Source organism: Piliocolobus tephrosceles, chromosome 13 (assembly GCF_002776525.5).
Source record: "Piliocolobus tephrosceles isolate RC106 chromosome 13, ASM277652v3, whole genome shotgun sequence".
NCBI lineage: Eukaryota > Metazoa > Chordata > Mammalia > Primates > Cercopithecidae > Piliocolobus > Piliocolobus tephrosceles.
Window position 1 is genome coordinate 97,299,450 of NC_045446.1, and position 24,723 is coordinate 97,324,172.

The 24,723-nt window shown below is 36.2% G+C and overlaps 1 protein-coding gene across 7 annotated transcripts in view; it reads right to left on the reverse strand.

Annotated features, from left to right (window-relative positions):
- The window catches only part of ALKBH8 (alkB homolog 8, tRNA methyltransferase), a 66,401-nt gene that overhangs the window by 37,093 nt on the left and 4,585 nt on the right, over positions 1-24,723 (reverse strand). For 4 of the 7 annotated variants that reach the window (XM_023208167.2, XM_023208166.2, XM_023208168.2 and 1 more), the window contains 6 exons: positions 24,289-24,423; positions 20,136-20,373; positions 18,136-18,267; positions 17,403-17,498; positions 15,707-15,811; positions 13,625-13,695 (listed from right to left, as the gene is read on the reverse strand). In XM_023208167.2, the coding sequence (XP_023063935.1) occupies positions 13,625-13,695; positions 15,707-15,811; positions 17,403-17,498; positions 18,136-18,267; positions 20,136-20,373; positions 24,289-24,417 (771 nt within the window). In that variant the 5' untranslated portion in view covers positions 24,418-24,423. The remainder of the gene's footprint in view (positions 1-13,624; positions 13,696-15,706; positions 15,812-17,402; positions 17,499-18,135; positions 18,268-20,135; positions 20,374-24,288; positions 24,424-24,723) is intronic. The other 3 variants (XM_023208173.2, XM_023208170.2, XM_023208171.2) reach the window with 1 other exon arrangement.

Sequence of the window (24,723 nt, forward strand, 5' to 3'; positions counted from 1 at the left end):
ATTGTCTCACTGCTGAGGGGGCCCCAAATGAAAGGTTCCGGCAGAGTTATAAACTCAGCGGTCAGGGAAGGGTGAGGGGAGGGACTAGGAATTGAAAAGTAGCTAGTACTAAGTCAGACTAAGGAAAATGTCGTTGAGGTTTCCAACTCCTTCCTCCACAAAAAGGCCTTGGCAGAGGTGCCTGAAGAGGACCTCAGCCAAAGACCTCAGATGAAGAGATCGAGGAATGAAGGTGTCTGGGCTAGGAATGCAAATAGGCATAAGAGCATGACCAGTCAGGGAGGTTTGACCCCTTCATTACAACTTCACTTAGACTGTAATGCACTGGCTATGCATCAAGTCTACTATGGGGAGGGCAGCTTTCCCCCATGAGGCCACCAGGTTTTAAAGCCTTTGTGATTGCTTATGGTGAGGCCTGAGAAATCATATAGGGTTTCAGCCTGGAGCCAGACTCCTCAAAAATTCGTAATTCCATTTCCTTCCAGTCCTTCCTTACTCATCAGCAAACAGAAGATAGACAACGTTAGCAGAAGGTGCTCAAATCAAGAAGTGAAACAAAAATGGCTATTGTTGGGTTAGTTTTGTGCAGAGTTTCCACTATTCTGGTAAAAATGATCACAAATGAATGTACAAGTACAAAATACAAATTGTTTAAGTTTGGTGATTCCCAATAGCAAAGACATGGAATCAATGTAAATGCCCATCAATGATAAACTAGAACAAGAAAATGTGGTACATATATACCAGCATGGACTACTACGCAGCCATAAAAAGGAATGAGATCATGTCCTTTGCAGGAACACCGATGGAGTTGGAAGCCATTATCTTCAGCAAACTAACACAGGAACAGAAAACCAAACACCACGTGTTCTCACTTATAAGCGGTACCTAAATGATCACAACACATGGACACATTGAGGGGAACATCACACACTGGAGCCTGTTGGAGGTGGGTGGTGGAGGAAGGGAGAGCATCAGGAAGAAAAGTTAATTGATGCTGGGCTTAATACCTACGTGATGGGATGATCTGTGCAGCAAAGCACCATGGCACATGTTTACCTATGTAACAAACCTGCATATACTGCACATGTACCTCTGAACTTAAAATAAAAGTTGAAGACAAAAAAAAAAAAATTTGCTCATTCCACACGAGTTAGATGTTCTTACATTTGCATTTAAAACTAGTGTCACACAATATGAAGAAAAATGGTAAAATTCATGCCCATAAAGCAAAATTTAGATTTATTTACACTGATGGCACTAAATAGAAAACACAAATCACTTTGACAAGATGAGAAAGACCACAGAAGGAAAAGTTTTATACTTTAGTGCCTTTCTGGTCCATTTTCCTATGTTCTGAATAAGGAGTCTACATTTTCATTTGGAACTGGGCCCCGCAATTTATATAGCCAGCCTTGGAAGGTCTGCATTTTTTTAATGTTGTCAATCTATTTTATGACTACAAAACACAAAAACACAATTTCCTAATATGCTTACAAAGCTCCCGTCTTGATCAGATAAATACTCTCTCCTATTTTATCACAGATTTTCTGGGTTTTTTTTTTTTTTTTTTACACATTTTAGCCTTTATATCTCTGAAACTTATTTTGGCATATAATTTGACAGTATAGGGTTTTTTTTGTTTTTTTGTTTTTTGGTTTTTTTTTTGAGACGGAGTCTCGCTCTGTCGCCCGGGCTGGAGTGCAGTGGCCCGATCTCAGCTCACTGCAAGCTCCGCCTCCCGGGTTCACGCCATTCTCCTGCCTCAGCCTCCGAGTAGCTGGGACTACAGGCGCCCGCCACCTCGCCCGGCTAGTTTTTTGTATTTTTTAGTAGAGACGGGGTTTCACCATGTTAGCCAGGATGGTCTCGATCTCTTGACCTCGTGATCTGCCAGTCTCGGCCTCCCAAAGTGCTGGGATTACAGGCTTGAGCCACTGCGCCCGGCCAGGATTTTTTAATTTAGATATAATTTTACTTATAAAATTAAACGTAGGCTTCCTATGAAAATTAAATTTTTCTTACAACATTCCATCATCAAAATAAAGTATTTTCAGTATCATCACATTTAAAGTATCTGTACTTTAACTAAATGCTTGTTAAAAGACCACAAAATAAAAAGACTTTAAAAAACTGTTCAATCAATAAAGTTTCCCTGAAACTGCTGAATCATTCTGCCATGTGAAAATTTTGCTCCACAGGAGCTTTTCCAATTATTCTTTTTGTTTTTACCTATTTTCTCTATTTTCTGAGATGGCAGAGTCAATAAAGATCAAGTGCCCAGCAAGCTTACAGGGCATGACCGAGGATAATGTCCAGTCCTAAGCAAACAAAAACCTTAGACATTCTCGTCTTATGCAACTTTCACACACCCAAAATACAACAGAACAAAAATGCCAGATACAGTTATCAATCTATCAACCAAGAAAAGTTAACATTCATAACAGAAAAGCACATGAAGAAATAAACAGATCTCCATGTTGCCTGAATAGGATAAAGAAGAATATATTGCTACTGGGAATACTTCTGAGAAAGAAGACAAATTTAATCCTGATCATTAATGGTTAGAAAGAGGCCAAGATCATTAACCCTTTTAGAGAAATCCCAAAAGAATATCTGGACAAGCGACAATATCATGTGAAAAACGATGTGTGATTCATAGAGAATGATAAAAGCTAAGAGGGTAGAACTTACTATATTTAACTAGAGAAAATATTTCATAGCTGAAAGTCCACCTGTTTCCCATAGTCTACCAAACAGAAATATTTTATAGTTGTGCTAACAATTTCATTTGACTCAAATGAAATGAGAGTTTGCTTTTTATTTTAAATAGCAAAGAGGAAATTCCACAAAAGGTGATATCCCCAGAAGTACACTTTGCTAAGAGTAACTGGAAGAAAAGCTTGCTGGTATTTCCAGGCCAGAGTAATTGACAGTAATTTTGCCCTGGAGACACCTTGGAGACTAATGGCTGATGCTAGTGACCTTTAAACCTTCTACCTATGCCATATGGCCTGCTCCTTTAGAACAGGTTAAAATGAAGGCCCACTGGCTGGGCACAGTGGCTCATGCCTGTAACCCCAGCACTTAGGGAGGCCAAGGCAGGCAGATTACTTGAGGTCAGGAGTTTGAGACAAGCCTGGGCAACACCGTGAAACCCCATCTCTACTAAAAATACAAAAAACAGCCGGGCATGGTGGCAGGCGCCTGTAGTCCCAGCTGCTTAGGAGGCTGAGGCAAGAGAATCGCTTGAACCCAGGAAGTGAAAGTTGCAGTGAGCCAAGATTGCGCCATTGCACTCCAGCCTGGGCAACAGAGGAGACTCTGCCTAAAAAAAAAAAAAAAATCAAGGCCCACCACAAACCTGTTTCCCTTCCCTGATTCCTACTGGTAAGGGATGTTTAAAAAACAAAACAACAACAAAAAGCAAAAATGGAAAACGACCCCCACACACAAAGTCTTATGAAACTCGAAGGAAAAGTGGCAATGTCACCAACACATCCTGTAATCAACATACAGGACTTCCCGTTTGAAAGTGACTAAAAGAAAACAAGTTCTATTCCCTTGTACTGCAGCCAGTAGCAATTTCATAAAGTATAAGCCTCAATAACCTGGTCGTGAGAGGAGAAAAATTGCACACATTAGCACAGGATGGTGCCCTATAGCACCAAAGAGTGGGCGCTGAAGTGTTATGGGCAGCCACTAAATACCACTGTGGTCCAAAGGCACTTATTTCTCACTGCGACTGAGAGAAAACGAGAGGCAGAACAGCGTTTGACGCTTCTGGTGTAGAAGCTTTCCTAGTTGATCAGGTACCATGCACACATTTAGGGTATATATATGGAAATGTGCCTGCAGTACTGCATATGTGAAATAGGCAAAATTAGATCCAGCAAAAATTTAAAAAGAAAACACCACAAAAAAATCTACTGTATAGCAAAAGTCAGTAAATTCCAGCTTTCAAACACAACCCTGACCTCCAAAACTAGGTCTCAGCTGCTGAACAAATAGATTCTGCCCTCTCTTCCTCTTCACCCCCAAAAACAAATGGCTTTGAACTGTTTTGTCTAGCTAAGCTCAAGTGTAATGTAAAATAAAAATAAAAGGCATCTTTTTAGCTAATGGTCTAGACATACTGTCAAATGGCACAATAGAGAACAAAACATATGTTGCAATAACTGGAAAATAAGCTAAAAAAGAAAATACTAAATTGGAGACACTTTAACCATCATTGCATATTCAATATTATAAATGCTTATCTTAAATGCCTAACAAATAATACACTTATGTTGATGTGTTTACACTGAGACCACTTGCTTTGAGTTCTTACTTATCGCACCATGGCTTCATTTATTTGCAGGAACCATGAAGTGAAATCCACCACCATTCAAAAATGGGTTCACAAACCACCTCAATAAAATTAAGTTTTACTTTATATATGAAAAGGTTATAGAGGTAACAAAATATTTTAGCTTAAAAATACTTTAAATTGTGTATTTGTTTACTTGTTAGAGTCTGTCTAGTACATGATATTCAACAAATATTTTTGAATGAATGAATGAATTCACAAATAATGTATTTTTACAAATAGGGTGGTGTATATTTTATATTTGGACAGAAGACTTTCTAGATTCTATTTGTTTATTCTCTGGGCTTTCCTTCTTAAGCAAAAGAAACCATCAGATTCACAAAGAACCAAAATGCGACAGCTAGAGTAACAAGAACAACAGTCACGGGTATATCTATTCCTGAGGCCCTAGATAGCTCCCCATGAGGAAAAGTTCACTTAATATAGCATCTGCCACAGTCTCTAGCATAGAATAGTTGGCTATTGGCAGTAATGATCATGGCAATGGTAGTGCTGATAGTCAGAGGAGTAGAAGTCATAGTAGCTACTATTCATATTACTAACTGCATATCAACTCCCAATGACAATCAAAATGCAAGTAATACATGTTGATTTCAATTTAAAACAGAAAGCACCACAATTTTCTCCATGGTCAATTAAAAGTTAAATTGGGATAAGCTAAAACCCAAGTCCCCCAACTAGTCCAGTGTTTAATTCAGCCCTGGTACAAACATCCCAGGATCTGAAACTAATACACATAGCCTTTAACTTCTTCAGTTTCTAGTATTGCACTGGAATATTTAATTGAATGATAATTAGAACTGCCAGTGGGGGCCTATATTCACTTCTATTTATTCTTTGTCTTAAAGAATAAATCTAAAATCCCACTGCCCTTGGAGTTGATACTATACAGCTTTAGCGTTTCAGCATTTTCTAACTCAATGGTATAAAATCCTAGCTATATAACACAATCACCTGTGAGCTTTCTATAAATATAGAAAGCCAGCCTTCATATCAGACATTCTGAATCAAAATAAGACACAGTACCTGCTCTGGAAAAAGACAGCCTAGTAGGGGAAACAGAAAAAAATTACGGGGACCTCAAATACTCAAATATCAGAAATAGGCTATAAAACAAAGATGCTTACCATGTTTAAATATATAAATGCTAAGCTTGAACATTTCAGCAGGGAACAGAAATGATAAAAAAGAGACCCTGTAGATATAAAGAAAAACCAGGCATTCTAAAACAGAAAAATGCCATAAATGAAATTAGGATATCAATGAATGAGCTTAACAGCACATCAACACAGCAAAATAAAGAATTAGTGACCGAAGAAACTATTTGGAGTAAAGCATGGAGAGACAAAAGATAGAAAACACAGAAGACAGGATAAGTAAAATAAAAAATGTAGGAAAAAAGGTAAATGAAGAAAGAACGGGGCAGGGGCAAAATCTACAAAGGCAATGACTAAGCATTTTCCAAAATTGATGGAAAAACTCAATCTACAGATTCAAGAAACCTGGTAATTTCCAAGCAGAATAAACAAGCCCATCAAAATAAGCAGAATAAGCAAGATCATAAAAATAAAACAAAAGGTAAAAGAAAAAAAAGGTAAAAGGTTCTTAAAAGAACCTGGAGAAATAAACAACAGTCACCCTCAAATGTAACAAGAGCAATAACACAGGCCACAAAAGAGTTAAATGAAATCTTTAGTGCTGAGGAAAACTTAGTGCATGAGGATACTTGTGGGAATGATGGATATGTTCATCATCTTGAGTGTGGTGAAAGTTTCATGAGCATTTATTAAGTATGTGCAGCCCTTGGTACATCAATTACATCTCCACAAAGCAGTTTTTAACAGAAAACATGGGATGTAATAAAGCAGTACTTAAAAGCAAAATTTATAATCCTAGAAATACATGTCAAAAATATTTGACACCAGCCAGGTGCAGTGGCTCATGCCTGTAATCCCAGCACCTTGGGAGGCCAAGGTAGGGCAGACTCCTTGAGCCCAGGAATTCAAGACCAGCTTGGGCAATATGGCGAAATCCTGTCTCTTCAAAAAATACAAAAATTAGCTGGGCATGATAGCTCGTACCTGCAGTCCCTGCCACTAGGATGGCTAGGGCGGGAGGGTCGCTTGAGCCTGGGAGGTCGAGGCTGCAGTGAGCCATGAGTGCACCACTGCACTCCAGCCTGGGCAACAGAGCAAGACCCTGTCTCAAAAAAAAAAAAAAAAAAAAGGAATATTTGCCATGTTCTGAATGTTCTAATGACAGTGGGCTCATTAACCAGAGCAGGAAACCCAGAAAGAGCAAAGATTTTGTTCTGTATGGGAGAATGCCAGTGGGCGGTGAATGGCTGAAAACAAAGATGCTGAGCTTTGATTTAGACAAGTTAAAATCCCTTTTAGAATGTTGGATATAAGCCGAGGCAGGTGGGTCACAAGGTCAGGAGTTCAAGACCAGCCTGGCCAAGATGGTGAAACCCCGTCTCTACTAAAAACACAAAAATTAGCCAGGCGCGGTGGCGGGCGCCTGTAATCCCAGCTGCTCAGAAGCCTGAGGCAGAGAATTGCTTGAACTCTGAGGCAGAGGTTGCAGTGAGCCAAGATCGTACCACTGCACTCCAGCCTGGACAACAGAGTGAGACTTCAACTCAAAAAAAAAAAGAAAGTTAGATATTCAGGGCTAATATCTGAGGGGAAAAAAATCAAGGTTGAAAGTGTTTCTGCATCCCCTAGAATGCACAGGACAATGCTGGTCATATAAGTAAAAGTTCTTTTAACCAACATCCATTTAACCAACCAACATGCTCCATCCCTTCTATAATGTGTACCCATGCCCTTAATATTTGTTGATGATAGACAACTCTCCAATATGTTCATGCACTTCTATTCTCACCAGTAGAGCTACACACTTAACAAGTCAAATTGTGTATGTTCCCAAATCACTGTGCCTGTTACCCATATCATTATAATTATTTTATTTAATTTAATATTAAATAAATGAATGAAAATTAAGTGAGAAAAGATAGCATTTTTCCATAGAAGCCAAGTTGAATATTGTAGAATGACTCAATAAAGGCAAAAAATAAATATAATGTTCCAACAAATGTGAAAATTGGATTATAAAATATTGGAAATAAAAACATCAAATGTAAAACCCCACACTCAGATGGTTTCATGTCTCTAACCATTTGCTTCACTTTAAAGAAATAAAACTGGAAAGACAAAGCACACTGTGGCCCCTCACAGAAGCAAAGACCTTGGCCCGACAACAAAATATTGATGAGTGAATTTATATGTGTTAAGTTAAAATGTCTGCAGTATGTATGTATCTTTTATTATTACTATTCCCTAATTTAAGTGCAGCCAACTGGTAGTTTCAACTATATCACCTAAGTGGGTTTCTACTGTAGTTTTCTGAACTCCATTGATTTTTCTAAATTTTATTCTAGTTCTACAATCTAGATGGAGTGATATAATGCTATTTCTTGCTACAAAGTAAATGCACATCATTCTAACTGAAAAGATGGAAGAATCGGTACTCCAAATTCTCCAAATACAGCAGCATGTTCTATTTTATGATGTCATGCCGTGAAACAGACTTTGTTAGCAGTCCGTTGGCTGAAACAGGTATATTTCTTCACCATTATCCTTATTGAAGGGGCTTGAATGAAGGAGTTCCTCCTACTCCACAGAAAAAGACAAAGAGTGTATGATAAGAACTGTCAGCAATGAGTCTTATTTGCCCAATTTATGCAAAAGAGAACACTGGCTTCCAAGAGGTCCTGAAACATGAGAAAATTACACAAAAGTAATTGAATCTTCAGAACGTAAGTTCCAAAGGAAAGTGCTTAAAAGTGAAAAATAGAATTCAATGTATAAAAAATGACATGATCAAACAAGGTAGAGCATTTATTTATTTCTGGCCCACAAACCAGCAGATCTACTTGTCTACTCCAGAAGTTTTGAATGTTAGAGACCCATAGGATAAAAGGAAAAATGAAGATTGGCCCAATGCTGCTTTAATTATACTATAATGCAACTAAAGAACCCATGTGAGAGTTACGCTCTTTTTCCACATCTACATCAAAATACATACACAGCCATACAGAAGTCACCATGGCTTTAGATACAAACCACACACACACACACACAAACACACAAAGATGGAGAAATATACACCCACCAGGATGGCAGATCACTCTTTTTAATGCTAACGGCACTACAGACACAGAGTAAAAAATTCACAAATAAGCTATAAAGAATGAGAGAAAGGAGTGAGGAGCTACACAGCAGAGACAATCCATTTTTCAGAACTTCAGGAAATGTAAATATTCCAAGGACTCTCAGATAAGAATAAAGTGTGGGGCCTGGAATCAAGATAAAAACTAAAAGAAGAGATTGTTTGGCTTCTGAGGCTGTAAACATTGCTTATATAGGCAAATAATGAGGGCTGAATTTGAGGCTGGAGATGAAGCCAGTATGTCTGCGGTCCAGACTCTATTGTTGTTTTAAGTGGTATAAAGAAAATGTCTGGGTGTTTTTTCCAGTTTGTGCTAAAGATCTGAAAATAATGAAACATTTGTCCATTAAAACAAGAAACTCTTAGAACAGAAGTACCCTGGGAGTCATTCTGATTGACCAGACTGAGAATACAAAACAAAAAACAATGACTAAAAAAACCCATTCAGCTAAGTATTTCAAGATACTGCACAAATAATTTTTACTCAGTACCCTATCACAGGAGGTCAGGCAGGACTCAATAGGTATTTGCTGAAAGCAAGAGCCTGGAAAGAGAGCAGGAAATATACTTGAAAGATGTGACCCTCTACAGCAAACATTCAGCAGATGGGGTCTTTACTACCCAACTATCCAACTATCCCTATCCACTGAGTTCCAAAGTCATCATAATAAGAAATATTTACTGATAAACAGACTTCCATAAAATTAGTACTTGCCCAAATCTCTCTCTCTCTCTTCAATATCAGCAGCTATCTCTGCCCATTATGGTAATCCCTTTGGTCAGTCTTTCAGTGAATGCTGATTATATAAATATTAGCCAGTGTAATTCAAATACAAAACTAATTGAAACTGCAATTCTTACAAAAGAGGGACTTCCCAAAGTTGATAAAAGGGATGTCAGAGAGCCATTTAAATCACATGCAAATCCATTAAACATTTGAAAATCCGGGAGAGTCAGGACTTTCACAACGAAGAGAAAAATAATGCAAACAACACAACAATGATGCACTCTTTATAATCAAGCTATAAAAGTCAAATAAAGGAATTTTTATCATGCTATCATATTTTTTCAGAAAAACAATACCAAAAATAAAGTTCATGTGACTCATTCTTTGTTCTAAAAAATTAGTACATAGTTGTAATATAATCTAAAAATTGTTAAATAAAATTTTTTCTAAAAACATCTTTATAAATTTTAGTTTCATTTTCCCAGGTGAGTCCTAATCAAAAGTTCTCTTTCTTATTTATAATAGAAGTTAGGTACTGGTTTTAGGGAGATGCGCATTAAGTAGTTATTTTCATTGTCTGTTGACCAACTCTTATGGTACTTGGTGAGTTGAAAGAGATCTCAGAAATTTCCTGGGAAAGAGAAAAGTAAAGAATTAAATATGACGTCAATGACTTTAGCTGAGTCTTTGACGTTATATTTAAGTCAAACAAAACAAAAAAAGCATTATAAAAAACCAAAACAATAATGCCACTGACAAAATTATTACAATGAAATGGAAGCTACGATAGGCATTACAGGAAAGTTCTTAAAACAACTGAGGATGTCAGATACTGAGTGTCTACGCAACAACATTACTAGTTTATTTTCATAAAAGGTTATAGCAAGGGCATCTCTCAAAACATGCCTGGCCAGCAAAGGCAGGCTGCAATTTACAGCAGGACAAATTTATCAGTGAGGGATTACCTAAAAACAAAAGCCTAGTAGACATCACAGGTGTACGTTATTGTCATATATCCTGATGCAGCCTACTCCTTGGATATTTCCCTAAGCTCATCCTTAGTTAGGGGAGCACTTAGTATTTGAGATGGAAAGAAACTGGTTGGTTCCTTGATGAAATCACTGACCTGGGCCAACAAGTTGAAACTTTTGGAACCAGCCTTCCTTGAGACATCTTGTTATATGAGATATTAACTTGTTTTGCTGCATAATCATTTTTATTTGGGTTTTCTGTTATTATTTGCAGCTAAAATAATCCTCACTTATACACATATCACACATATTTCAAAGGTACAAAAGCCTTAAAGAAAATCACAACTTAGTTGTAGAGGGAAAATTAATATGTTTGAAAAAAATCAAGACTATTTTTGCTTAATATAAAATGTACAGTATTTTTAGACAAACTATAAGAATTTTAAGAATATGCTCCAGTAGTCATAAATATAAAGCATTTAAGTAATAAAGCATTTAAGACTTATATTAAAGTTAAGAATACCTCATGGGAACACCATGAGTTGGAACATTTAAGAGTTGAAAGAGATCTTAGAAATTTCCTGAGAAAGAGAGAAAAGTAAAGAATTAAATATAAAGTCAATGACTAGCTGAGTCTTTGATGTTATATTTAAGTCAAACAAAACAAAAAAAGCATTACAAAAAAAACAAAACAATAATGCCACTGACAAAATTATTACAATGAAATAGAAGCTATGATAGGCATTACAGGAAACTTCTTAAAACAACTGAGGATGTCAAACATGAGAAAATGAAGAAATAGGGCCAAAGGTATAGTACTCAGATTCTAGGTGTGGAGCAAGGCGCTAGGAGAAAATTCGAGTAATTACACAGCATCAATCAATAAATAAAACAGAACGGCACAAGTTGCAAGAGTGGAAAGTCATCTCTCTCATGACCACTTGAAATCCTACTTCTAGGCCATGGGAACATGAGCTTCCTCCTGTTACAGAAGTGAAGGCTTTAAGTAAGGAGCCCTAGAGCAGATACACCTCAAGGAGCCTTTACATGCATGAACTGCTCTGAGTCTGAAAAACACTTTCACATACATTACTTCATTTTATTTCTATTGCAATCCTTCAGCCAGGAAAGAAATATTATTAAATCCATTTTATAGATGAAATAAAGGCCCCAATTTAGTAGACTGTTTTAAATAGTATTACAAGCTGAAACAAACATTATAAACTTAAAATTCTAAGAGTTTTAAGAAGAATATGTTCAAGTAATCATACAAATAAACTTTTTTTTCAAAATTACAACGATTCACTTACCCTCAAAGGAATCTTTTAAAAGAAAATCTACTGTTCCCGTCATAATTTATGCACACTTTCCAGCCATTACAAAGACGGCTTTAACCAAAAGTCATTCAAATTGGCAGCTGAAAATTACATGCCTCCAGAGACACCAAATAGAGATAATGAATGCAGCAGATTTTCAGTTCAACTAAAGGGCAAATTTTCCCTTCTCCACTATTTCTAATTAAAAACTGTGCAATGATCTTCTAGGGTATTGGGGGGGACATTGAGTCCCCATTTGTCACATCTCCCTGGGAAGGGAGGGAACTTCCCTAGGAATAAAAAGTAGAAACACTCCTAGTTTTTTCCCACCCCTTCACTTACAACTCTCCAGGGAATGCCTTTGCTTATTGATTACTCTGAAGCCAAGCTCACTGGGCTCAGCCCTTCCCTCTCATTTTCAGGGCCAGCTGGTTATGAGCTAACACAGGATATGAGCTAACAGGATTGTTAGAGGAGCTCCTTCGTGTCCTGTTATAGGAACAGTCTCTGCCTCCATGGGGAAGGTCTCCAGCTGTCCAGCTATGCCAGTGATGAGGTCAGTATGTCTCTTTAATTCAGAGGTGTAGTATTAACAAGTTCACTTGGCTACAGATCTAAAGTCATGTTCTGCCATCAGTTTTCTCAGTAGTAAAGTTAACACACTAATCTCCAGTTATCTTTTATCTCATTTCTCAGTTGGCTACACAGTTGGAAGGAAAATGTGAAGATGTCCTTTACTGGTCCCTAAAGCTAGAAGCAAGGATAGGGGGTAAAAACAAAAAAGAAACCAGAGAGAGAAGAGTGCTTTTTCCTCCCCAATCTCATTATTTTTTAAAGCACCTGTATTAAGAATGTACACACATAGTTAATAAGATGGTTTGTCATATCAAACACCACTAATTGTCAAGTCACAGTATCAACATGACTACACAAGCTCGGGAAAAGTTAAGAGGCCAAAACACTGAAGATCTAATGATGGAAACTATACAAATATGGGAAAACAAAAATGAATAGTTTTTGCCTCCAGGAACAAGATCAGAATTTGATACAGCCTCTAGTTAGATTAGAGGACCTCATGTTTTAAGGACTCTTGTAAATTTAAAACTCTGATTTTCATTTTTTTTTTTTGAGTCAGAGTCTCATTCTGTTGCCCAGGTTAGAATGCAGTGGTGCAGTCTCAGCTCACTGCAACCTCCGCCTCCCAGGTTCAAGTGATTCTCCTGCCTCAGCCTCCTGAGTAGCTGGGACTAGAGGCGCACACCACCACGCCCAGCTAATTTTTTTTTCATTTTTAGTAGAGACGGGGTTTCACCGTGTTAGCAATGATGGTCTCGATCTCCTGACCTCGTGATTCGCTCGTCTCAGCCTCCTAAAGTGCTGGGATTACAGGCATGAGCCACCACACCCAACCTAAAATTCTGACTTCTATCCAAAAATCTGCCTGTAGGTTGAGTGGATTACTTCACATGTAATATTTTCTTTTAGTGGCTCAAGCAAAGTACAGCTTCAGAAACAAATCAATGAATAAACATGAACCTCTTATTCTTCATCTATAAAAATGAAGATATTACCCTCTACTGCTCAGAGTTTTTGAAGGGATTGAATCAGGTAATATACGGAAAAAGTTCACCAAAACTCAGAATACACATTTTAATTTGTTTCCTTTTTCTATGGCATGAAGCTACTATCTTTTGCCACTAGATGGCAATGCTGCACCACTAGGTCAAAAATGGGCCACCATTGCACCAAGGAAAATCTAGATCTTATTTAACTGCTAAAAGTTTCCTGTAAAAAATTAAATTTCAAGTTGTTTTCCTGGCATCTGATGAGGTGACAGAAAAAATTTTGGACATTTAAAAGATGAGGACATTCAAAAGAAACCAAAGTGCTAACGGTGCTCTTATTTTTCATTTGTAAATCCTAATTCATTAAGAATGTGGATGATCTTTGAAAAGGGCATTGTACAAGGTAAGATATATGATGATAGCTAATAAAAATGACCATTTACCTCTGACCCCAAACTGAGAGAAACGATCTCATCCTCAAAAGCAGAATGTGTGTCAATATGAGCGGGAATTCCTGAGATGGAAAACAGGACAACACGTCACTTCATTTTTCCTTTTAGTAGATTTAAGATGGCTGTAAATATAGCCTTATGCTATTATGGTGACAATATTGCTTGGTAATCAAGAAGGTACTATAATTTTGGTTAAAAGGAAACATTTAGGGTGAATGTGACTAAAATGTATTAAAATAAATATAAACTAAAAATATCTTAACTTCAAGTTAAAGTGCCATTGGGGTTTGATCTAAAATTAAGGCTCAGGAATCACTGATTAACTAGGACACTTAACCCAATTCCAGCCCAAGAGGAAAATGTGAAAGACAAATACAAAAGTCATTTTTACCCTCAAACACTGGATTCCCAAGTACTTGCAGAACAAAAGCAATAACCAGGTATAAAGACTAGGCATATCAATAATTACGATATGGACTTCTCCACCGATCTCTCAATTTACATTAATTGTGCACCTCTTAAAAGAAATGTTGCTACACAGTGAGGGTATACAAAGCCAGTAAGAGGGTCCCTGTCCTCAAAGAGCTTACAAGCCAAGGGAAAGACAGCTAGGTGAGAAAGGTAAAGAAGAAATGCCCTGGCTGACTGGTTAATCTGGGGTCAGGCTCCCTTGGCTCAGCCCTTCCCTCTCATTTTCAGAGCCCGCTGGTTGGTAGAAGCTAACACATGCTCCTTTCCGTTTCATCCTATAGGCCTCTGCGTCTTTAAGAGTGACCCCAGCCTCTGTGCTCTACAGAAGCAGCCTCTGCTTCAGCTCCAGTTGTCTTGCTGTGCCAGGGACAAGGTCAGCATGTCTCTCTAATTCAGAGGTGCAGCAGTCACAAATCCACTTGGCTACAAATCTAAAGCCATCAGTTTTCATTGTAATAAATGTAGAAAAGAAAACCAAACTCCACAACTCCTGCCGTTAATAAAACTCTTACAATTAAAGAGGTCTTAAGTGTGGGTGGGGTCCTAATCTTACAAGTGGAAGCTCTCTCTCTCCATGCACATGTACACACAGAGAAAAGGACATGTGAGGACATTGAGAGAAGGTGGCCGATGACAAGCCAGGAAGGGAGCCCTCACCAGGAACCCAATCAACCGGCACCTTGATCTTGAACTTCCAGCCTCTACACTGTGAAAACAAATTTCTGTTGTTTAAGCCAAAAAAAGTAAAAAATAAAATCCTTAAAATCATTTGATTACTATAAATATCAGATGAAGATGCTGCTGACAAGTATAATAAATCAGTAACTAGAAAGAGAAAGATCATCCAACCAAGTAACCTTCTTCTATCTATAAATTATTTGGTTTCTTCCATTACACGTCTCCTGTGTTCTTTATTTTACACGTCTCCTATGTTTTTCAGACCAATGTCTTCCCTCTCTAAAGGAAATGTTGAAAGGGAAACAAAAAAAATCACAAACTGATTTGTGTCAGTGTGTTTACACTTTGAAATGCAAGTTCCTCAAGGGATTAAAGTGTAGATTTGCAAGGATTGAAGTCAACACAAGTAACAAACATAAGCAAGGTAATCTGAGATTTAATTTGAGCTTAAAAATAATATATTTGCTTGGCTGCGAGCAGTGGCTCACGCCTGTAATCCCAGCACTTTGGGAGGCCGAAGCGAGTGGATCACCTGAGGTCAGGAGTTTGAGACTAGCCTGGCCTACATGGTGAAACCCCATCTCTACAAAAATACAAAAATTAGCTGGGCATGTTGGTGGGCACCTGTAATCCCAGCTACTTGGGAAGCTGAGGCAAGAGAATCACTTGAACCCTGGAGGCAGAGGTTGCAGTGAGCCGAGACCACACCACTGCACTCCAGCATAAGCAACAAGAGCAAAACTCCATCTCAAAAAAAGGAAGAAGAAGAAGAAGAAGAAGGAGAAGGAGAAGGAGAAGGAGAAGGAGAAGGAGAAGGAGAAGGAGAAGGAGGATAAGAATAAGAATATATTTGCTCTTAGAGAATTATATCATCTACTCAGTTTCAAAATATGTGACTAAACTGTTTAAACAAGAAATACTCACCTTGCCCAGGTTCATACTGATTTATGGTCATTTGATCAGGTTTATGTTTAATGTAACCTTCCCTCAACCATTTCTCCAAAAAGCTGTCACAAATGTCAGGAAGACCTAAAGTTAGTAATCATAAAGATAAAACATTAAAATAGTTACTTTGCTTGTTTTACTCAAGAATTTTAAAAGTCGCTGTGATAAAAATCACTGAGCTTTTAATTTAGCAGTCAGGTCCATTAATATAATAAACCCACAAGCAAAACAAAATTAAAAAATAAAAAAAAATTTAAGAATCTTTTAAAGTTATTTAATTGATTTTTTTTAGATAAAAAGTTTTAAAAGAACAATTCTCACAACAATTTTGGTATTTTATAAAACAGCAATAAAATTATAAAAATACACCATACATTGAAATTGCCCACTTTTTTTGTTATTTTAAATTATACCATTTATTTTAAATTTAATTATTTTAAATTATTTCCCTTAAAAAAACACACCTTCCAAAGTGGAACTAACTTACTTTTATTGGAGTCATAAATGTTGTTTCATGATGGAAGAAAAGCATTAAGTAAGACCAAAGTCATTAAAATAAAGATAAATTTAACTCCAACAAAGAATTACATCAATTATATCAAAGGATTAAAAGCCAGAATATACAGTAAATTCTTAATCAATTAGATACTTCCTTGGGAAAAAACTGGCAAAGAGTATAAAAAGGAATTCACAGGAAAGGAAATACAAATGACCAACCTTATCAGTAATCAAGAAATTATAAATTTAAAAGCTTTACAACACATATTGTTGGGGCAGGGGGAAATGGGTTCACATTTGGTGAGAACATGCTCGTACCGCTCTTTTAGGAGGCAATTTGCCAGTATCGATTAACAATTTTTTTTTTTTTTTTGAGACGGAGTCTCGCTCTGTCGCCCAGGCTTGCGTGCAGTGCCGTAATCTCAGCTCACTGCAAGCTCCACCTCTCGGGTTCAGGCCATTCTCCTGCCTCAGCCTCCCAAGCAGCTGGGACTACAGGCGCGCCACCACGTCCGGCTAATTTTTTGATCGATTAACATTTTTTTAGTGAACATAAACTTCAACATGACAATTCTACTTCTTAGTAGTCTCCCTTGAGAAACTCTTGCACAGTGCATAAAGAGGCATATACGAAGATATTCACTGCAGCATTATTTATGAAAGCTAAAAACCAGAAACAACCTAAATAGCTATCAATAGGGAACATTTGAATAAGCTATTATGGATCATTTAGTAAAATGAAAATCTGTATAAGATTTCCAAGACATATAGTGGAGGGAAAAGAACAAGTTGGGTTGATACATGTAATATATGGAATATATAATATATGCAATACCATACAATACTACATTTATTAACAACTGGGTACTTTTATTGGTGTACATATTTTAATGTAAACTCATTTTTTAAAGGACTGGAAAAGTATATACTAAACTGTTAATAGTATGTACTTCCGAGAAGCAGTATGGGAATAAGTATAATAATGATGAACTTCAGCTCTATGCAGTTTGAAATTTTTTTACAACAAAACTATACAATTTATCTAGTTAAAGTGTTTTAAATCAACTGTTTGAAAAGTTTATCTACAAATGACAAATGAAACATAATCCCCCAACTATAATATTCTACCAATATATTAAATTTTTTGAGGTAGAATTTATTATTAGCAATTACTTACCTCCAGGTAATGGTTTATCTTTATCTACATTGTTGTTCTCATAGTGGAACTCATAACCAAAATGCTTTACTCTTCTGTGTTTTAAGGATTTTTGAGCTGTGTGAAGAGAACAAAGTAAACAATTAAGAAGGAAAAGAATTATATTCCTTTGCATATTCCAGTCAACTTTTTGAGTAAGGATTAGTTTAGTAATGGCAACTTCTGTTAATTGGTAAATTATAGTCTTTAACAAAATTAACCATTTTGCCTTATATTTGTTATTTCAAGTCTAAAATTGTAACAAACTCTTCAAGAGTTTCACCCAATCAATCTGAAAACTAAACATGTACACTACCATTCACAACATTGCCAATGAGCTGGAAAGAGTCAGAAAAACTCCAATTTGCAAATATTTCCAGGAAGCTCTCATATATTATAATAGTATGGTACTGAACTGCTAATTCCTCAAGGGAAACTTGCCTTAAGGTGGGGAAGGAATGAATAAAATAAGTGAAAAGGCTTATAAAAGCCATATAAATGTTGGATAATAAATATTAATCAGTTTGGAGTTAAAATTTGATAGCTATATAAATGTTATTTATTATTAATGTTCCTAAGAATTGTTGGTATGACTTGCCTAACATTGGTTAGTTTCAGCAATTTTGAGGAAATACTGATAAACCATGAAAGACAGAGGAAAGGAAGAAGAGTTTTGCAGAAACTTTAAATATCAGATTTTGAATGTTTTACTTACAGTTTTGATTGTCTGTGTCTTCGGTCCAATCCACACTTTCCAAAAGCATTTTCTCCTCCTCAGAAGAAATTATTTCTTCTACTACCATGAGTCCTGGTGGTAAGGCTTGAGGCCTCAACTCCTTCCATTGTGCTATGGGAAACCCAATTAAAATAGTCACATGCAAAACTTAAAGTTCCTATATACAAATAATTCTGCCCAATAACTCTTTATCAATTCACAAAACTTCAAATCCTCATTTTCAGAAATAAGATGGCTGAAAGGCACACAACATATTAAAAGTGCATGAATAGTAAATCATTTAACATCAATAGTAAATCATTTGCTAAATACATACCATTGCCTACTATGTGCCAGACATTATTTATTCAAATTACATAAGGAAAACTTTGGAAAGAATTCCTTAAAGATAAGTCATTTACAGTGTTAAGTAATTTGGATTTAGTTTCTGAAATATGTTTTTTTTAAAGAATTAAAAATATATCTTCTATTTGTTATTCAGTCCTGCCTGGTAGCGGATATCTAAACAAGCATAAACAGACACAATTCTGTTCTCAGTCAAAAATGACTTTCAAGGTTGTAAATGTGATTGCCACAGTCTTAAAAGTACATATGGATCTAATGAAGAATTTCAAATAAATAACACTCCAAAACTTACTTTGTGCAATTTCTTATTGAGTATTCACCATGGGGGACAGGGGTAAACCCAATGACTATTTTCTGATTAAAACTTACTCCTCGGCCGGGCGCGGTGGCTCACGCCTGTAATACCAGCACTTTGGGAGGCCCAGACGAGCGGATCACGAGGTCAGGAGATTGAGACCATCCTGGCTAACACGGTGAAACCCCGTCTCTACTAAAAATACAAAAAAAATTAGCCGGGCGTGGGGGCGGGCGCCTGTAGTCCCAGCTACTCAGGAGGCTGAGGCAGGAGAATGGCGTGAACCCGGGAGGCGGAGCTTGCAGTGAGCCGAGATAGAGCCACCGCACCCCAGCCTGGGCGACTGAGCAAGAAAGACTCCGTCTCGAAAAAACAAAAACTTACTCCTCAGCCATTCAGTTTTCAAAAACTGCCCAAAAACATGTAAAATATGAGGATAATCTAGTTTCCAGAATGTGTAAAGATTAAGTCAGATTCAAAATTAAATGCATATGAGCACTGAGAAATACGGTTTCTAAAATAAATCTTTAAAAGAGTCTGTAAAAGTTTTCCTTTGGATCTAATTTTACAAAAACATAAATTTGAGCAGATGGCAGTCACCTACCCACTCCTAGGATATCTAAAACAGGGCTCTTTTATTGCCTAAATAGGTGGCAAATGAATATATGATTAGATGTCTAAATCAAAGTTCATCTCAATACATCTCATTTCCATGGGTCAGAAGTAATAATTCCTGTACAATTCTGTACACCAGTATATAAAGCTGTGCTTATTTAACTAAATTATTCAGTTCCTCAACCAGACTATCCAGTGGCCATTGTACTGGACAGCACAGACAGGAACATTTCTACCATCACAGAAAGTTCTACTGGACAGCACCACCATAAAGCTTTAGGAATCTTTGGTAACTACAGGTGCCCTGCTATAAATATGAAGATTGGTATATGATCATTTGGATCATAATTCATTCTTAAGTGATTAATTCAAAGCTCCTGGGTAGACAGGTGAAATAAACTGGTAATCCGAACCCTCATTATTAAACTTTGAAAAACACAATTAGGCAGAAGGGTTCCAAAATAAGCCATGTACCTAATAAATATATTGTTGATTGGTGGGACCAGCTCCATAAAGACAGGTTGTATCTTATTCACCTCTGTCCTGTCAACTACTTGTCCCATCCCTGGCACAAATAGGTGCTTAAAGAATGTTTGTTAAAGTAAAAGGGGCTGCTAACCTGCGTCCTCATTTTGTTTCACAATAACTGAACCTCCCAACTTAAGTCTATGAAAAGAAAATGCACAAAAGAATCATTTTTTAAAAGATAACTGTATGATAATACCTTTTTCCACAAAATTCAAATACAGAATGATCTTTTGTCCTAAATCATCCACTACTTCTTTTCCATTGAGGGTTACATAGGCTCTCTTAGATTCTTCCGTAGTTTTGTACCTTGCAAATGAGTAGGGTTTGTTAGGTGGCATTAAGAGAGCATCCACCAGTCCACATTTCTCTAAAACCGGGAGCAGCTGATTCCTACTCACACCATTACCCAAACCACCATTGGCAACAACCAGGCTCTTAAAAAACAAACAAACAAACAAACAAAAAGAAAGAAAGTAACATGAGCAACTGATATCAACCCATTTATTTTAAAATAAGATTATTTTTTAAATAAGATTACTACAAAGATGTAATTAAGAAAAAAAAGGTTACCTTGTAGTGGTTGTTTGGTTTGCTGATCTCATACAAAGTATGTAAACCAATTTACTAAAAATTTGGGGAATAAAAAGGACTCCTATATTGTAAATAATATTGATTTTTAAATAGCCAATTTCACAAAATATTCATTTCTAAATGACCATAAATGCAAATTAAAACATGACTATTCAGAAATATAAATTTAACATAATGAAAGAGAAGGAGTAGAGGAGAAAGCACAGTTACATAATACTTGCTTTTTTGCAAGACTGTTCTATATGCTTTTATCTATTTAATCCTCATTAACATAATCTTCACAATATATTGAATTTATTTGGGTAATATCAGCCCTATTTCATAGAAGAAGATCTGACAAATGAGGTTAAGGTGGTGATTAGGGGTGGGTTTAAACCTATTTCTGTCCATTTCCAAGATCCATACTTTTAATATAACCATTATATAATGTTCACTGAAAATTAAAAGTAAAGGTACTATTAGCTCAAAGAAAAACCAATTATAGGTTCTATTGAACATATTTAGGAAAAAATTTTCCTGTAAGGAAATTCAGTCTAAGTAATTCAGTCAATTCACAATGAAAACTTTTTCCTTTGTAAGTTTCACAATTACTTCCCGCTATTTGCATAGTACTGCACTAAACTTTACTTAAGGAAATTTTGCAGGGATGAAGGGGGAGTCTCTTATTTTTATTCTGATGTTCATGGCCTAGCACCCATATAGTCTCTATACTTAACCATTCTATACAGTGTAAATATTTTTTAAGTATGCTCTATGACTTCTGAAAACATTTCAATATAACAAAAGAAAGCCATGGATTGCCTACTTTCATCAATTTCTTCATTTATACCAGGTGTTGATGAAGTTTTTCTGAGAAGAGGTAGATAGTAAATATTTTAGGCTTGGCAGGCCATAAAAGTTGCTGTCAGATAGTCTTAGTATTATGTTTTAACAACACTTTAAGAATGTAAAACTCATTATTTTACTCATGAGCCTGATTTGGTCTAAGGACAGTAGTTTGCCAACCCCTAATTTATACTAAGCTCATTTATGATAGTACATAATGTACTATCATACATAAAGCTCATTTATGTAGTACATTTATTTATGTATAGTACATTTATTTATTAAGCCTAAAAGATAGTACATAAAGCTCATTTATGATAGTACATAGTGTATTGGTTTATTATACAAAATAAGAATACCTAGAACTTTGTTCGAAAAGGATATAAAAGAATTACTATGAAATTGGATAATAAGGAAAGTAAAACTGTTTTGTCATGGGACAGTCAGTACTTTGTATGTATGCAAGCATATACAACACACATAATAAACAAGCCCACTAATACAATACTATATGATATGGAGTAAAACGGAGTCTCAGGTGGCTTGCCCTGGACCTCACTTAATGAGGTTTATTAATTGAAATACCAAAATAACTTGGTTATATATGGTGATAGTTGCAATAACATTTCCATATTCCTAAATCTATGGAAGAACAAAGGTTTCATTGGTGTTGAGGGTCCACTACCCCATCTAGGAATGGAAGATGATAAAGTATGACTTCAGGAATACTAGAAGTCCTCAAAGATGCCATCTGAGTGTTTTGTGGGCAACTCTAAAGGTAAACCACACAAAAACAAGTGCAGTAGAAGAGGAGAGGAACTTATTTCCCATTAAATATGAGACACGTATAATTAAATGTCAAAACTAAATGCAACATAATTAATGTAATTAAATGTAATAGTTAAATATAATTAAATGGAACCATTATTTTATTTATAATTGTTCATCCAAGCAATTTTCTAAATAAGAAGGAGTATGGTACGAAGTAGAGAATGTGAATTTTTTTAAGTTATCTTTGGTCCTGATAATTTGAGGTTCACTGCTCTAGAAGAATCTATAATGCCATAAATTTGTACAAAGGAGCCTATAATTATAATACATCTGATATGGTTTGGCTGTGCCCCCACCCAAATCTCATCTTGAATTTTAGCTCCCATAATTCCCACATTTTATGGGAGGGCCCCAGTGAGAAATAATTGAATCATGGGGGCCATTTCCCCTATAACGTTCTCGTGGTAGTGAATAAGTCTCACGAGATCTGACAGTTTTGTAAGGGGTTTCCCCTTTCATTTGGCTCTCATTCTCTCTTGCCTGCCGCCATGTAAGCCAGGCCTTTCACCTTCTGCCATGATTGTGAGGCCTCCCCAGCCACGTGTAACATACCCAGTTCAGGTATGTCTTTATCAGTAGCATGAGAACAGACTAATACAATATCATTAGAACAATATTTGCTCTCCCCTGGAAAGACAAAATATAATTAGAGGTCCATCTACAATTTTATTCTTTTCCTTTAAGAATATGGAGAAAAAATAAAGCCTAATAAAATGCTACTTTGGAAGCCATGAAGGACATCGAAGCTTCTAGAGATCCTAAAGAAAAGGCAGACCCAACCAGAAACAAGCTTCAAAGGGGTCAAAGAAATGGAGCCTATTTTTTTTTCTTGCTACTTCTCTTCATGAACTCTGTAAGGAAAGGAACACAAGTCACTCTTGGAAAGAGATGAGAGCAGTGTATGTCAGTTTAATCTTCTGAATGTCTCACAGCCTCAGTGGCTCTTGACTGAAACAGTAAAGTGTATGTATGTAAACATATTAATTCTAATTATCTATTATCTAGTTAATTCTTGCTGTAGGAATGTGGCTTAAATTCTCTGAAGACATTAATATTTAATTCCAAGTATGGGCCCTTTTGCCTCCTAAATTCAAATGTGCCTCAACAGACTGCTCATTCTTAAGCTATGATGTACAGAAGACAGCATGGTAAGCACAAGACAAGAGTACTGGTCTGAGAGTCAAGAGGCCTAAGTTTTAATCCCAGCTTCACCTTCTCAATTATATGTCCGCCCCTCAATTCAATGATATCTAAAGCTTACTTTCTACTTTTATTCTATAACTTTATGAGCCAAAAAGATAAGAACTCCTGATATTCATGTAGTAGTTTAATGTCCAGTAAGTACAACTAGATTCTCTAGAGTCTAACAATCTAATGGGGTTAAAAAGGTACGCAATACTATGCCCTGCTTAAAAATGAAGAAAGCCGATGTCAGAGGATACTACTGCTCATGTCCAGAAAAACTAACGTCAGAGGATACTACTGCTCATGTCCAGAAAAGCTAAGAGTTAAACTGAGTTCTCCTAATTCATAACCCAGGAAATCTCATGATCCTCACATTTATCATCTCATTTAATTATTGTCAACAGATAATGAAAAAACTTTGTCAATAAGGTCTAATAAAATAAAAATGTTTAATAGCACATAATCAAAATACTTTATAAAACAGGTAAGGTTGGGAAGAGAAGACCGAGAGTTGTAGTAGGATATGGAAGATCTAGCTTTAAGTTTCTATTAGCTACGTACTAGCTTATATCAATGGAGATATATCATAACCTCTCAGAACTTTAGTTTTCTTACCTATCTCATAAGGACTTCTAGGGAATTAAATATAATGATGAATATAAGTATGCTTAGGAAACTGAGAAACTTGTACAGTATTATTATTAATATATAATCACAACCTCTTCCAGTTGAAACAACAAAACAAATAGAAATGTAAACTATAGGCTATGGACCCAGGAAGTTAGCAGGTCCTATCATATGTACATCTAATATGGATGTAACAATTACAGGCTTAGGCAATTATTAGCAAATATTAATATAATACATTAACATGTCAATACATTTACATTCAAATAATAATAATAGTTTTAGGTCACCTGAGTGGCATAGGATACTGTCTCAATGCCTTCATGTCTCAGCAAAGTATGCCTGGCTTTAATCTGTTTCCTTAAGAACTTCTTCTCAGTTTTACTGAGTTTGTAATTACTTTGATGGTTGCTGTCCATAGCAAACTGTAAAAAATAAATAAATAAATAAATAAACAAACAGTAAAAAACGTCAACCTCAGGAGTCCTGAAGGAACAATTATAATGATGTTATTCATACATTCCATAGTTTATCAATATTTCTATGAGATCATTTTGTTAAATGCTTCATTTACCTTGTACCAACTAAGAGAATTGAGAACAAACAGATACACAAAAAATGGAGGAGTATCTAAGAACATCTAATAGCATATCTCTGATGGTTCTAAAAAACATTCCAATGTGGTAGCTCCATGAAGTGTGCTATTTTACTCATGGGTGATTAAT